Source organism: Schistocerca cancellata, chromosome 5, assembly GCF_023864275.1.
Source record: "Schistocerca cancellata isolate TAMUIC-IGC-003103 chromosome 5, iqSchCanc2.1, whole genome shotgun sequence".
NCBI lineage: Eukaryota > Metazoa > Arthropoda > Insecta > Orthoptera > Acrididae > Schistocerca > Schistocerca cancellata.
In genome coordinates, this window is record NC_064630.1 from 322,925,053 (window position 1) to 322,941,149 (window position 16,097).

A 16,097-nucleotide genomic window follows, 5' to 3' on the forward strand; every position below is an offset into this window, starting at 1 on the left:
ACTCGAACTCGGGACCTTTGCCTTTCGCGGGCAAGTGCTCTACCGTCTGAGCTACCGAAGCACGACTCACGCCCGGTCTCACAGCTTTACTTCTGCCAGTATCTCGTCTCCTACCTTCCAAACTTTACAGAAGCTCTCCTGCGAACCTTGCAGAACTAGCACTCCTGAAAGAAAGGATATTGCGGAGACATGGCTTAGCGTGAATCGTGCTTCGGTAGCTCAGATGGTAGAGCACTTGCCCGTGAAAGGCAAAGGTCCTGAGTTCGAGTCTCGGTCGGGCACACAGTTTTAATCTGCCAGGTAGTTTCATATCAGCGTACACTCCGCTGCAGAGTAAAAATCTCATTCTGGAAAAATCCCCCAGGCTGTGGCTAAGCCATGTCTCTGCAATATCCTTTCTTTCAGGAGTGCTAGTTCTGCAAGGTTCGCAGGAGAGCTTCTGTAAAGTTTGGAAGGTAGGAGACGAGATACTGGCAGAAGTAAAGCTGTGAGACCAGGCGTGAGTCGTGCTTCAGTAGCTCAGATGGTAGAGCACTTGCCCGTGAAAGGCAAAGGTCCCGAGTTCGAGTCTCGGTCGGGCACACAGTTTTAATCTGCCAGGAAGTTTCATATCAGCGCACACTCCGCTGCAGGGTGAAAATCTCATTCTGGAATCACCCTTGAATGTTACACAATCTTGGAATAATAGTCAATTACATTCATGAAAATGAAAGGAACAGTCTAGTAATGGGTAATACAGTCTGATTCTTCTAATTCTCTCAGTGTGATTCACAATGAAGTAGTACACAGATGAAGGGCCAGATGTCAGTGTCCAACATGTACTGTTTTTACTATGAGCAGACAAAAGAAGTAGCTGTAGTAGTCCACTTTCACAAATTATTGCCAACATTATACGGAACATTTTGTGTAGGAAGCCCTGGAATCAGTCCTGTAAAAACCTACCTGTTTCCTCCATTATGTGAGCAACACCTTCATCATATGGTCCCATGGGAGAGACAAGCTGAAGGATTTCTTCATACATCTCAATTCCATACACCAGAAATCACTTTTACCATGGAATTCGAAGTGACTTGAGGGCTCCTCTTTCTTGATGTCCTGGTAAGAGGGAAAGCGAATGGCACATTGACCACAGAATGTACTGTAAGAAGATGCACATCAGCCTATACTTACATGTGGACTGCTGCCGCCACCCAGCACATAGAAATGATGGACTCAAAACATTGGGACAAAGTGCTCTCACCCTCTCAGACAATATGAGCCTCAACCAAGAAATTGAACATCAGAGAACAGTGTTACAGAAAAACTTCTGCTCGGATTGGTAGATTTGGAGAGTTCTACATCTACATCGACTGTACAACTGGCAGAAATAGAAGAAGAACCTTAGGAGGACGTGGCCACTGCATTTACGCCATTTTGTGGCAAATTATCCAGAAAGGTAGTCAAATTCTTAGAAACATCAACTGAAGACGTGTCTTCTGCGTACCAGCTAAAACACTGGCACTGCTTGGTAGGGCCAAGAATTATCTTGGACTATGAAAATCTGGGTTCCATCAAATCCCCTGCCAATGTGGCACGATTTACATAGGTGAAACAGTGCATACTGTTGAAGATCGTTGCCAAGAACACCAGTAGCAGACCGGATTGCAGCAGTATAACAAGTCAGTAGTCACAGAACATTGCCTATCAGAATTACACAGAATGAATTGCTAACAAACAGAGGTTGTGACTCAGGTGTCTAACTTCTGGGACTGCATCATTAAATACCCTATCAAGACTTGAGTAAAGAGACTGCTAGTCAATTCTGATAGTGGCTACATCCTTAGTAAAGTTTGGGAACCTGCATTGAGTCGATTAAGAAGAGGAAGCAGACATCCCACAATAAACTGACTTGAGGGGTAGCCAGAGCAACAGCAAAGATGCTTCCAGCAAGCATCCTTGAGTGTGAGAATTTGAAGGAGCAGCTTGGCGATGGAAGAAGAGGGAGAGGGGAAGCTGGAAAGACACCCACACCTGGCTGCGTACTGTGTACAGAATGTCAGATTGGAGGGAGGGTGGGAGGAGATACGTGTGGCAATGTGGTGACTTGCCGAAATATTGTGCCAATTGGACAGTGACATCAGGCGGTTCACTTGTGAATTATTTCGGTCACTTGAAAGAAAGGCAAGCTTACCTTTAGAGCATTTTTAAGATTTAGAGACAGATTTTGACAGTATTAACTGGATTACACTCTGAAATTTTAAAGGTAGCAGATATAAAATACAGGCAACGAAAAGTGATGCACAACTTATATTGAAACCAGACTTTGCTCTGAAAGGGAAGCAGTAGTGATAAGAGAGTGAGACTGAGCAGCAGCCTATTCCTGATAATGTTACTCAGTATGTACATTGAGCAAGCAGTAAAGAGAACTGAGGAGAAGTTTGGAAACAGAATAAATGTTCAGAGAAAATAAATAATAAGTATGAGGTTTGCCAATGACATTTTAATCCTCTCAGAGATGGCAAAGGACTTTGAAAAAACCAATGGGGCAGATTAGCTTCTATCGGAGAGAGGTTATAAGAATAATATCGACAAACATTAAACAAGGGTGATGAAATATAGTTGAGGAATTAAATTATGAAATGCGACACAAAAAGTAGCAGACGGGTTTTGGTATTTGGGCAGTAAAATAACTGATGTTAATCGAAGCAAGAAGAATGTGAAGAGTAGACTGAGACCAGCAAGGAAAGCATTTCTGTAAAAGAGAAATTTCTTAACATTGAATATAAATTTGAATATTGGGATTTTTTTTTTTTAAGTGTTTCTCTAGAATATGGCCTATTACAGAGGTGGTGCGAGGAAGATAAACAATACTGACTAGAAGATAATAGAAACTTTTAAAGTGTGGTGCCACAGAAGAATGCTAAAGATTAGATGTGTGGATTAAATAACTTATGAGGAAGTATTGAATCGAATTAGAGGAAAATTAGAAATTTATGACACAACTCAACCAAAAGAAGAGATCCAATGATAGGACATGTCCTGTGGAGGCTTCAGGGAATTATCAGTTCAGTATTGGGAGGAGTGGGGGTGCAAATTGTAGAGGGAGACCAAGGCTCGAATACAGTAAGCAGGTTTAAATCAAAGTAGGTTGCAGTAGTTATGCAGAGATGAACAGGTCTCCATTGAATAGGTGTTGCAGAGAGCTTCATCAAACCTCTCTTTGGAATGAAGAAAAAGACGACAATTAGGAAAACATAATCAACAACAACATTGGATGAGGGTGACTGCTTCAGATAATGTTAGTGGTATATAATGGAAGCCTAGCAGTTTCTGTCATGGATATTGAAACAGGAACTAGAAAGATACCTCAGAATGATTTAGAATAAAATATTAAGGTAATCATTAAAGATAATATCTGCAGCTGATGTAACTTACTTGTTAATATTGTCACGTTGTAATCACAATCGTGTCAAAATCTGAAAGCAGAGCCCTCAGTGAAGTACAACACACAGCACTGAAAGTACATTTATTATGGATTCCAACATACAGACAGTACAGAACTGTATGCTGGACATAAAGTGCTGCTATTTATACAAACAGTAAATATTCCATAATAAGCAAACAGTACAAACATAAAGAAACTTTGAGAACTTTCTAAAAATGATAAATATTAATCAGTGGATATTTGCTAGTGATGGGATTTGAATTGGTAATCTGCAGCATACCAGCCAGCAATACTAAATGCTACTCCAGATTGCATGCAGCACAGCTCATGGCATTGCTTCCTCTCCTGGAGCAAACTATAACATCCATATTTTGTCAGTGATCCTTGGTATGACAGCACTGGAGGATCTTTGCATGATGAGCATTGACAGTAACTCCTCTCATCGAAGTTTCACGGATGTTGAGCGGGCATTCAGTTTCCTTGAATGAGAAACCCATCACTGATCTGCACCTCACAACTGTAGTCACACTACGTGTAGTGGACACTTGACAGTCTCTGCACTTTTGTCTTCGTAATGAAGGGCTGTAATGCTTGTCTATGTATGTGACATTCAACAAATGATGAAAGATACCGTATGGTCCAGTGAAGCATTTTAGTAACTTATCCAATAGTCCCACATTCCTGACAGGTGTCAAAATTCATACCAAATCTCCCAGACAGTATCTCACTGGACAGTGCTTGATGTTATAGCACCCTTGGTCCTGCTCCATGGTATCAGGGGACTGTATGTAGCTGTCTTGGTTCTTCACTTATACTGATGAAATGTTTCATGTAGTTATTCTGAGTGTCACGTGACTGAAACATAAATGGTGTATCCACAATCATTTCGTTCTCGCAACTGCGGATAAGAAAGGATGGTGTGATGTCTGTAGTGTCTTACTTTGCTGTGTTACATGCAATGTCACAGTGAGCAGATTGTATACCAGTCTCTTTGTTGGAAATCAACATACGTTGAGAGTATATTTGCCAACATCTTATTAAAACTTTCTGTGACGTAATTTATTTGTGGGTAGTAGGCAGTTATTATCCTGGGGGTGATGTCGCAACATGAAATTACCTCTGATACTAGTCTCGAGTGGGAAACATTTCCTCAGTCAGAGATCATCACATAGGGTGCTCCATGCTTCAGAATGATGTCTTCTTCAAGGAATATTGAGACTTACAGAACTTTGGCATTCGGCACAGCTTTGGTGGCAGCATAGCAGCTGAGGTAGCCAGTGCAGACTATTATCCATCAGGTGTCATTTGTCGACTTTGGAAACCTCCCCAGGAGGTCAATACAGTCCAGTGGAATGGAGATGTTCGAGGGAAAATTGGTATCAGATGCGCCAGAGGTAATTGCGACATGTGCTGGGCATGCTGGTATGCATTACAGTGGCTCACGTAGTATATAATAGATCAGAGAGATCTGACCAATGGTGCCTGGATCTGTTTCTGGTCTAGAATCGTCAATAATCGCAAGTGACCAAATGTTGAAGCATGATGGAAATACTTCAGGATAGCTGGCCGTATGTAAGCTGGAATAGCAAGCAACAATTTGCGCCCCATTGAATGATAGTTCTGCTCCTACAGTCTTCCATTTATAATTTTCAGCAGTGCACTATCTCATGTTTCCATCTGCTTTTATATACTACCATGATATACTCCTGAAGTCTCAGTATCCCTCTTACTAATCAACCCAACAGATTCTTCAGGCTAGGCAGCCAACACAAAGAATAGTGGTCCATTACATTGGTGAATAGTTCACCATATAAATACGGCTGGAACTTTTTGATGGCTCAAACAACTGCAAAGCACACTTCCTCAGTTGTAGGGTAGTTCACCTTGGATTTGGAAAGTATCCTGGAAGACCAAGCCATCACATCTCAGTACCTCCCTGAATGTGCACTAGAGCTGTTCCTGTCCCATAACTGCAAGCATTGGTGTGAAATTCTGTCTTGGCATTCTTGTCATTAGCACCTTCTTGAGGACAAGGAAGCGTCTTCCTTGCACCTCATTCCAGGAAAATTTGGCAGTAATTGTTGCAAGTGATGTGCCTTACTATACAAGTCCTTGATGAATTGCAGGCGTACGAATCGCAGTAGTACGAGCACATTTTGAGGAAATCTCTCACATTATAAATATGACTGCTTGCATTTTCTCTATTGGGAAGGATTCAGTCATCCTTAAACAGATACCAAGATTTTTATTTCTTGGGCAACAAAGATGCACTTTTTCGGATTCAGGTGGAGGCCTGCTGTCTGAACACACCTTCATCGTGGTTGTCAAAGCAGCTTAGATGTTCTTCAGATGTCTTTGAAAAAACGACAGTGTGATCCGGACAGTGTTAAAGCAGGTTGTCCATAATACTCTTGAAGGTGGCCGGAGCATTACCTAGTCCAAATGGCATAACTTTGGAGTAATAGAGGTTGTCGAGTGCTATGAAGGCAGTCTTCTCCCGGTTAACATTGATTTGCAAGTAGCTTGTCTGCACGTCCATCATTGAAAAATTCTTTGCTCCTTTCAAACAGTGTAGTGTGTCATCAATACACAACAATGGGTAGATTTTTTTTGTGTGTGGTTTTATTTAGTCATCAGTAGTCAGTGTAGAAATGTTATCCACTGGCCCCCTCCTTCTCAAGGACCATGGGAGAGGACCAAGGGCTCTCTGAAGATTCAGTACTACCTTGCAGCATCTTCTCCGTCTCCACCCAAACTATGTATTGTTCAGCCAGTAGCGCCGTATATGAGCGCTGGCTAATTGGTGAATGGTCCGCAGTGTTAATATTGTGTTTTACCATGGGCTATATTGTCTATCTTTCCTTCTTTCTGGATTTGAAATCATCTGAAAATTGGCACAGAATGGGTAACACCACTGACATTGTTCACCAATCAAGCTAGATTCCTTCCCAGTATTGCCTCTAGTTGCAGTGCAGCACAATTCTTTGTCAATAGCACTGAACTGACCATCCTGGACTGGTTCAGCTGTTCCTACGTTCACACCTATAGGGCTGAATTGTGGCTGCTCTTGATAATCAGCAATCCAAAGTTGTCTTGACCACTTGCAGTTTAACTGAGCATTTGGATTGATGGCTGGAGCTCGTATTGTTGGTGATGGTGGAACAGCAATGTCTTCAGTGCCAAACAACTGCCCAGAGCAATCTTCATTATTTTTCCTTGTTGGAATAACTTTTATCAATCTGGAGCTCTGTTTTCCATAGATTATGACTGCTTCTGATGTGTACAAGAAGTTCCATTCAAGAATAACATTATAACTTCTCCTACTGCTAGTTATTCTTGCAGTACGCTTTCCTGTCGGCTGGACATATTTCCAATTTATGCCCATCAGTGCAGTCACTTTCCTTGGCGATGATAAGCATACAACATTACACAAAAAAAAAAAGCTCCTGAATCATCTGGTGCCCTGGTAGCTTGACCGTCGATGATGACATTGATTAGATTTTCTAAAATCTTGGAAACTGTTGTCAACAAAGGAGTTTTATCTTTGGCAGTGTCATCTCCATAGATGATTGACTTGCGTAGTTTTCCTGTATTCATCGACTAATTAAAGAGGTGGTACCTTTGTGCAGTGATGAGGAATGCCTACAACAACGTAATAATTGTCGTGCACTCATCTGCTTGCTCTCCAGTAGCTTACATGTCCAGGACATCCACAGTAGAAAAATAACACAATGTTGTCCTCCATCGTCCAAATGAATATTCGTCTGTGGAGCATTATATCTGGCTGGTGGTACAGTTGGTTGTATCTGCATTGGTTAAATGCTGGATTGTCATTTGACAGCTGCAGCATAAAGGCCCCTATAAACGGTCAGCCTTGTTCGTTAAATTTGCTATTTGATATCCACAGGTTTTTCAATGAAGCATGTAGATACACCAACTAAATCTTCAAATTTAACCTCACTTTTGAAGAAGTTGTCTCACTATTTGTATCGTGTCATGTAGTATTTTGACACTGGTGGGCAATGTACAAGTTGCAAAGCAGAATACAAACTTAAATCTTCAAAACTGCTTCAATTGCCAGATATCTCAAGAAAGCAACTGACTGTTGTTTGCCAGTCACATGCATAAATTGTCAAACTTGCTTGTCAAATTGTTCATCAGTCAAAATTTCTATCAGACAGTTCAAACTCAATGTGTTTGACAAACATGTGATTGATTGAGTACCTATGGAACCCTAATCCGAGTTTGTTAAGTTCATTCTTCATGGCACGTTCAGTTGGTGGTGGAGATTGGTGCTAAAGATCGATACACTTCTTCTTCAACATTCGCTGTTACCACTTGATATCCACGAATTCCTCTCCTGTGCCAACCTCTTTTATCTCAGACCAACACTTGCAGCCTGCATCCTCAATTATTTACTGGATGTATTCCAACCTCTGTCTCCCTCTATAGCTCCCTCTAGTGTCATGTCTTAACATATGTCCTACCATCCTGTCTCTTCTTCTTGTCAGTGTACTCCACATATTCCTTTCCTTTCCTCTCTGATTCTGTTCAGAACTTCCTTATTCCTGACATTGTCAGTCCGCCTAATTTTCAACCTTTGTCTGTAGCACCACATCTGAAATGACCCAATTCTCTTCTGTTTCGGTTTTCCCACAATCCATGTTTCACTACCATACAATGCTGTGATCCAAACAAACATTCTCAGAAATTTATTCCTTAAATTAAGGCATATGTTTGGTACTAGTAGACTTCTCTTGGTCAGGAGTGCTCTTTTTGCCAGTGCTGGTCTGCTTTTGATGTTCTCCTTGCTCCATCCATCATTGGTTATTTTGCTGCCTAGGTAGTAGAATTCCTTAACTTCATCTAATTTGGGACGATCAATCCTGATGTTAAGTTTCATGCTGTTCTCATTACTGTTACTTCTCATTACTTTCATCTTTGAGCCGGCCGGAGTGGCCGAGCGGTTTTAGGCTCTACAGTCTGGAACCGCGCGACCGCTACGGTCACAGGTTCGAATCCTGCCTCGGGATGGATATGTGTGATGTCCTTAGGTTAGTTAGGTTTAAGTAGTTCTAAGTTCTAGGGGACTGATGACCTCAGAAGTTAAGTCCCATAGTGCTCAGAGCCATTTGAACCATTTGAACTTTCATCTTTCTTCAATTTACCATCAATCCATATTCATTAGACTGTTCATTCCATTCAGCACATCATATAATTCTCCACTTTCACTCAGGATGGCAGTGTCATCATCGAAGCATATCATTGAAATTCTTTTACCCGAATTTTAATTCCACTCCTTAACCTTATTTTATTTCCGCCTCTACTGTTCAATCTCTACATCATCAAAGAAGATGTAGAGATTGAACAGTAGAAGCGAAAGACCACATCCCTGTCTTACTCCCTTTTTAACCCAAGCATTTCATTCTTGGTCTTCTACTCGTATTATTCCCTCTTGGCTTGTATACATGTTGTATATTATCCCTCTCTCCCTTCAGCTTACCCCTAAATTTCGAACATTTTGCACCATTTGACGCTGTCAAACACTTTCCAGGTCAACAAATCCTATGAACGGGTCTAGAGTTTTCTATAGTATTGCTTCCATTATCAGCTGCAGTGTCAGAATTGCCTCTCTGGTGCCTTTACCTTTCCTAAAACCAAACTGATCATCATCCAACATATCATCAATTTTATTTTCCATTCTTCTGTATATTATTCTTGTCAGTAACTTGGGTGCATGAGCTGATAAGCTGATTGTGTGATAATTTTTGCAGTTGTCAGCTCTTGCAGTCTTCGGAATTGTGTGGATGATATTTTTCCGAAGTCAGATGGTATAGTGCCAGACTTTTACATTCTATACACCAACATGAATAGCTTTGTTGCCACTTCCCCCAATGGTTTTAGAATTTCTGAAGGAATGTTACTTATCCCTTGTGCCTTATTTGATCTAAGTTTTCCAAAGCTTTTTTAAATTGTGATTCTAATACTGGATCTTTTATCTCTTCAAAATCGACTCCTGTTTCTTCTTTTATCGCGTCAGACAAATCTTCCCCCTCATAGAGGCTTCATTGTAGTCTTTCTGCCTATCTGCTCTCCCCTCTGCATTTAACAGTGAAATTCCCATTGCACTCTTAATGTTATCACCCTTGCCTTTAATTCCACCAAGGGTTGTTTTGACTTTCCTATATGCTGAGTCAGTCCTTCTGGCAATCATTTCTTTTCGATTTCTTCACATTTTTCACACATCCATTTCGTCTTCCCTGCATTTCATATTTATTTCGTTCCTCAGCAATTTGTGTTTCTGTATTCCTAAATTTCCCTCAGTAGTTTTGTACTTCTGACTTTCATCGATCAGCTTAACTATTTCTTGTGTTAACCATCTTTGTATCTATGTTTTTCTTCCCAACTTCTGGGATTGCCTATTTTACAGATGTCCATTCCTCTTCATCGGTACTACCTACTGAACTATTCCTTACTGCAATGTCTAGAGCCTTAGAGAACTCCAAGCATATATCTTCATTCCTTAGCACAGCTGTATCCCACTTCTTTGCATATTGATTCTTCCTGACTAATTTCTTAAAATTCAGCCTATTCTATGTCACTACTACATTGTGATCTAAATCTATGTCAGCTCCTGGTTATGCCGTACAATCCAGTGTCTGATTTTGGAAACTCTGTCTGACCATGATGTAATCTAACTGAAATCTTCCATTATCACCCGGCCTTTTCCAAGTATACCTCCTCCTCTTGTGATTCTTGAACAGAGTATTCACTGTTACTAGCTGAAATTTATTACAAAACTAAATTAGTCTTTCTCCTCTCTCATTCTTATTACGAAGCCGATATTCCCCTGTAACCCTTTCTTCTACTCTTTCCCCTACAACTGCATTCCAGATTCCAGTCCCCATGACTGTTATATTTTTCTCTCCCTTTACATACTGTGTTACCATTCAGCATCCTTTTATTATCTCTCTCTCTCTCTCTCTCTCTCTCTCTCTCTCTCTCTCTACTATCATTGTTGATTTCATTGTTGATTGTTGGTGTTGGTTTGCTGTCAGTTCTGATGAGAACAATCCTGTCACTGAACCATTCACAGTAACTCACTCACTGCCTTACCTTCCTATTCGTATTGAATCTTACTCCTTTTGTACCACTTTCTGCTGCTGTTGATATCATCCTTTACTCATCTGACCAGAAATCCTTGGCTTCTTCCACTTCACTTCACTGACCCCCACTATATTTAGATTGAGTCTTTGCATTTCCCTTTTCAGATGTTCTAGCTTCCCTACCCCGTTCAAAGTTCTGACTCGTAGAGCATTATTCTTTCGTTGATTATTCAGTTTTTTTCTGATGGTCACCTCCTCCTTGGCAGTCCCCTCCTGGAGATCCGAATGAGGGGCTACTCCAGAATCTTTGCCACAGGGGATATCATCATGAGATATCATCATGACACTTTTTCTATTACAAGCCACATGTCCTATGGATACAAATTGTGTGTTTTTAATGCACTGGTTTTCATTGCCCTCTATATCCTCATCTCAATGATCATTGCTGATTCTACCATCTTCAGGGCAGTTTCCAACCCCAGTGGCAAGAGTGTGCCCTATACCTATGATGTGTTGATTATTATTCAAATACGTTACCCCTAGACCATGGATGCAACACACCCCTTGATATATGAGGTTGATATTCATGGCAGCTATCTCATGTGGACTCCGTCCAACATTCCCGGCTGCCATAAACTGTTGAATCTCTTCTCTTATACCTGATGTATGAGAGAAGTGGTGTCATGGCATCTTCTACAACTGCCATAGGGACTACATTTAGACTCAGTCATACTTCTTTCAGCTGACTCTCTTTCTGTTGCATTGCTTTGGTGCATTGGCATCTCTTGATGAAATTCCCACTTTAACAGGACTGGGTACATGTCTTCTGCTACTCGCATCTCAGATGTGAGATTTAATTGACTTCTTCATATTTGGATTCACAATGTGGGTTAGGTCCAAAACATTCTCTATTGTAAGACTGTGTCATTTCCTCATGACACAGGGAGTTGTTCTTCAAGTGTTCAACCACTAAGTATATATGCTGCTTATTGTCACCAGTCTTCTTCGGTTCAGCCTTGAATTTGACTCTCTGTCGAGCTTCTCTTCTTTATTCTCAAACCACTGCTGGACAGTGCATGCAGTAAAATTGGACCTTTGCCAGACACATAAAGTCATTCCACCTGTTGTATTTAGCAGTTCAGTAAAATTCTATCAGCCACTTAATTGGATCCTGATCAATGTCCTTGGAGAACACTGACATGCAGCTGACTTAATGCTGTATTGGAATCTGTTGGTCACCTGAATAAGTGGGCCTCATGAACAGTATTCTGGTTTCTGTCTGTCAGGAGACAGTTTTTATGCTGTGTAATTGGAGCTATGATGTTGCAGATGTCTTGAAGTATCTGGTGTCAGTCAAGTCCAAATATGCAGGGAGGTTGTCAATAAAGTACAGCACTTAACAGTGATGCAAACAGCATATCTGATTGATTTAATGTCATTTTTAATGAGCGTATGCTTGAGATAGGTGTTCCAGAGTTCTTGAGAGGCACATTAATGTAATAAAACATGCAAAAAAAAGAAGGGGAGCTGAAAATCATGCTCAGTTTTATATACCTGTAACAAATGACACATACTTTCAGCTATGCAGCAAAAATTGTAATGCTTCAGTGATGTACCGTTATTAAATAACAGTTACCTTGAAGCACAGTCACAGTGAAGAAATTATGCAATTTCTTTGTTGAAGTACGCACTAGTCTAGTTTGCATCCAGTTTTTCTACTGGGAAAATTGTGCTACCCCTCAATATCTACTGGGAAAATTGTGCTGCCCCTCAATATGAAACGATTTTAGCCACCTACTCTGCAGTGTTGATTTTGCTCCCAATAATTACCATTTGTTCGTACACATGCCAATTATGTTTGAGATAGGCTAGCTGGCTGAAAACCCAGAAACAAAATTTTATTAAGAGGACTTAAGTTATTATAATCGTCATCATCATCAACAACAACAACAACCATTTGACATCCAATGCTGGGTAATTTTTTTATGCTGAACTAAAATCCATTGTTTTTCCTATGTCGTTTATGATAATTTTGGTCAAGATCTTGTACATTATGGGCAGCTCGCTTTTACATTAATAGTTTTTTTTAATTATTATTATCTGCCTTCTTTCCTGTGAAATAGAAAAATTACAGTACTCTTTCAGTTTCGGGAAATAATTTTCTTCAGTAGACTTTTGTCATTAGTTTTAAAAATTTCTTTTGTAGTACTTTGCTTCCAGCTCTTGTTGTTTCTTTTGAAACACTATCTTTACCTGGAGACTTTCGTCACATCATACCTCAAACAGCTTTCTGTAGCTTATGTGGCATTTCTTGCAGAATATCATTATTTTCATTATTAATGTTTTATGTTTCTGATTCATCTACTAAGCTATTCAAACATCTACACAAATCTTCAGTTGCTTATTTAATTCTCTTTCTAGTGTTAGTTGCTGTGTCATCTGTCATCTTAAGTGATAAGATGTAATATCTTCTCAGCAAAAACTTTTTTAGTCTATTTCACACTCTCAAAACATTTAATTGTGATTCTTGCCAAATTTTGGTTGTACCCTCTCAAAAATGGAATTTCTCTGAATAGCTGTTTTCTTGAAACCCTTGCTTTTCCTTTAATAGCCACATTGTTCCATTTGAGAGTTTCTCTTTTTTATTTCTCCTTCTACTAAACTGATTAAGCAATGTTGTAATTGCTTAAATTACATGGTGGTTATGTAGAAGCTTAAAGGTGTTTTGTCTTTGTACCAGTTACAGAAGTAAATCAACCATATGCATTATGCAAGACTGTGTTTACATTTAGAGAGAGAAACTGAACTCATTAAAGTTATGACAGTTCTGTATGTACTTAAAGGATTATAAGCCATAATAAAAATACTAAAAACTATACAGAGACCTGGCTCATAAAAAGTAAAAATTGATAATATTCCAGTTCTAGCACAGTTTCACAAAACTAATATATTTCCGAGGAGAAGGTCATTGTTGCATTCACCAAATATGCTTGGCATTAAATATATAAATGTGACAGGAAGAAAACTACTCTATCCCCAAAGTTAGTTTCTGTATTGAGATGGCTTGTTTGCATGCAGCAATTATACAGTCTCGTAAGAGGTTCAATCGAACCAGAAGCTGTACAGAACTCTACATAACATGACTGTACAGTATTAAGGGATACCATTCACATAATTTACAGTTTATGTAGTTTATTTAGTTAATTATGTAAATTTTCTTCATGCAGTGCTGAACAACAGCAACTGCACCACCTTCAGCTTTCATCGGCTATTTGTCATTGCAAGACTCAGGGCAGCATAGTCAGTGGCAGAGGATGATCCATTGCTTATGTCCTCTGCATTCACATTGTGTCGGTCCTCTGGAAAGTCCCTATTTGACAAATTTGTCCCTGGATTTACCAACAACAGATCTTAGCGTATTCAGGGTTCTCCAGCTGGACGAATCTAAGGTACCTTCAGATGGTAGACACTCAGTAGGTTTCATCCACATTTGAAAGTGGTTACATGTAGCTGCCCACAGTTGTTCTCTGGCAGCACATGGAGACATTTTTAGTGTTGATGGTGAACTAAGGAAGCTACTTCTGGATTTCAAACTAGATCTTGGCAATCAATGGGTATGGGCAGGGAGTGAATGATTTAGTTCGACCTTTTTCCTTTCAATATCTGCAGCAATATGAAGATGGTGCATGGCCGTAGTTCAGTGTTCACATGCACAGAGCCATCTTTAACTTTGGTCTAGTTGTGAATCCAGTGAACAACTACTACAGTTACTTCTAGAGTATCCAGTTTGGTTCTTCTTTGTGGTGACTGTAGTTGAGTACTGATGTGCTGTCTTGAGCTATTCTGTGGATACTGTCTCGAGTGGAGACTTGTCAGCTTATTTCCATATTTGGCCATTGGATTTCAACTTTGGAACTATTTCTGTGACACAAGGCAAAGCATAAAATAGATTTTGCCTTGTGCACCCTCTTTCAGAGGCTGCCTTAATTCAGTTAATACCTGACTACCAGACAGCTCAGCACTTTCCTATGAATGGCTGTGTTCAATATTTTCTGGAGGACGTATCAGGTGCCACAACAAGTGATTACAAACAACGGTTTCAGATTAATGTGACAAAAATCAATTAATTGTTATTTAATACTTCAGCTTTACCAAAGTTTTAGAAGACCATTTTGGAGTGCATCTCATACATTATTTTGGAAAGAAATATGTAAATTATCCATATTAACTGTTAATTGTTCAGAGCCATTCATTTAGCTATACAAATACTTCATTAAGTAAGTGAACCGTTAGACTTAGTATACATAGACCTGCTTACGTGTATACGTTGTGATAATCCTCTTACATATAATCTACTTGAGTTGTTGTAGGACTGCTATTTACTGTTACTGCATTATCAACGGCTTCTGCAGATATAATTTTTTGTTTTGTAATTCACTGCAAATGTGCCATTAAGAAGCAAGGTAAATGTGTTATAGGGTTAAGACATTGGACTTTCTTCCCTCTCATACTTTTTTTCTAATACGTGTTTGTTGCAGGTCAGTGCTACAAAGTTCATATTCAGACATTTAAAATGCAATTTTTCATTATGAATTATGTTTGAACTAGAGGATTGTCAACATTGATTATTTTCTTTTATGTCATGACAAATATGTAAGTTCCCAGCTTTTTGTGAGAAAAATTTGTGTTTGTAAATACTTTTTGCCAATGAAACTGAAATACACCACAGGTTGATTTTGCTTAAATAATGGAAGCAGTACATGTATATTTGATACAATAATTTTCCTGATCATTTCAGTGCCAGTAAATAGCAGAGTGAATTTACTGATCATTCATAAGTATGACAAATAGATGACTGTATCTTGCGACCATTCATTGTAAAAGCAAATACCTCCATATAAGTTGTTAGTGAAACAAAAGTATCTTGTATTTATTAAGTGAAGAGCAGAGCTTACACTTAAAATAGTAAAAGTGAAATAAAAAAAAAAAACTGTTGTTAAAACCTGACCTTTTTTTCAGTTTATATAGTATGCTCATCATCAGATGTGGCTAATCTTATTGTGAAGTACTCTTCTGCCATATCAACTCTGGCTTACTGCAACAAGGTGGAAGTTTGTGACAATCCTCCACTTGGCTGTGCAATTCTAACTGTATCTGGACAATGCGAGGTTCACTTAATGTTAAAGGTACAGTCATTGTTAATATTAATTTATCTTATTGTTACACTTTTACATAGAAGTAATGAAAAATAGCATCTGTAAAAGCATTTGTTAAATTTTTGGTATTGAACAAGAGCTATCATTGTGTTTATTTTGTTAGAGGCAAAAATAAACTATAAAACAAGTTAACTGTACTTCAGTTGTGATGCAGTGGATGAAAGCCATTTTGATATTGATGCTATAATTTCACACAGAAATTTGTGAAAATTACAGTACCAGTAAGAATATATGTGACTGAAATGAACTTCATAAGCAGACATTGGATAAGTGGCAGTACATAACTGCTTAGGATTACAGAACTGTACTTAAACTCTCTTAAGTGCGACAGGAAACCTGCGCATGCTGCAA

The 16,097-nt window shown here is 39.3% G+C and overlaps 1 protein-coding gene across 1 annotated transcript in view; it reads left to right on the top strand.

The window, feature by feature from the left end:
* LOC126187375 (valine--tRNA ligase) overlaps positions 1-16,097 on the top strand; it is a 189,830-nt gene that overhangs the window by 151,241 nt on the left and 22,492 nt on the right. Inside the window, exon 17 of the mRNA XM_049928422.1 lies at positions 15,550-15,716. Within this exon, the coding sequence (XP_049784379.1) occupies positions 15,550-15,716 (167 nt within the window). The remainder of the gene's footprint in view (positions 1-15,549; positions 15,717-16,097) is intronic.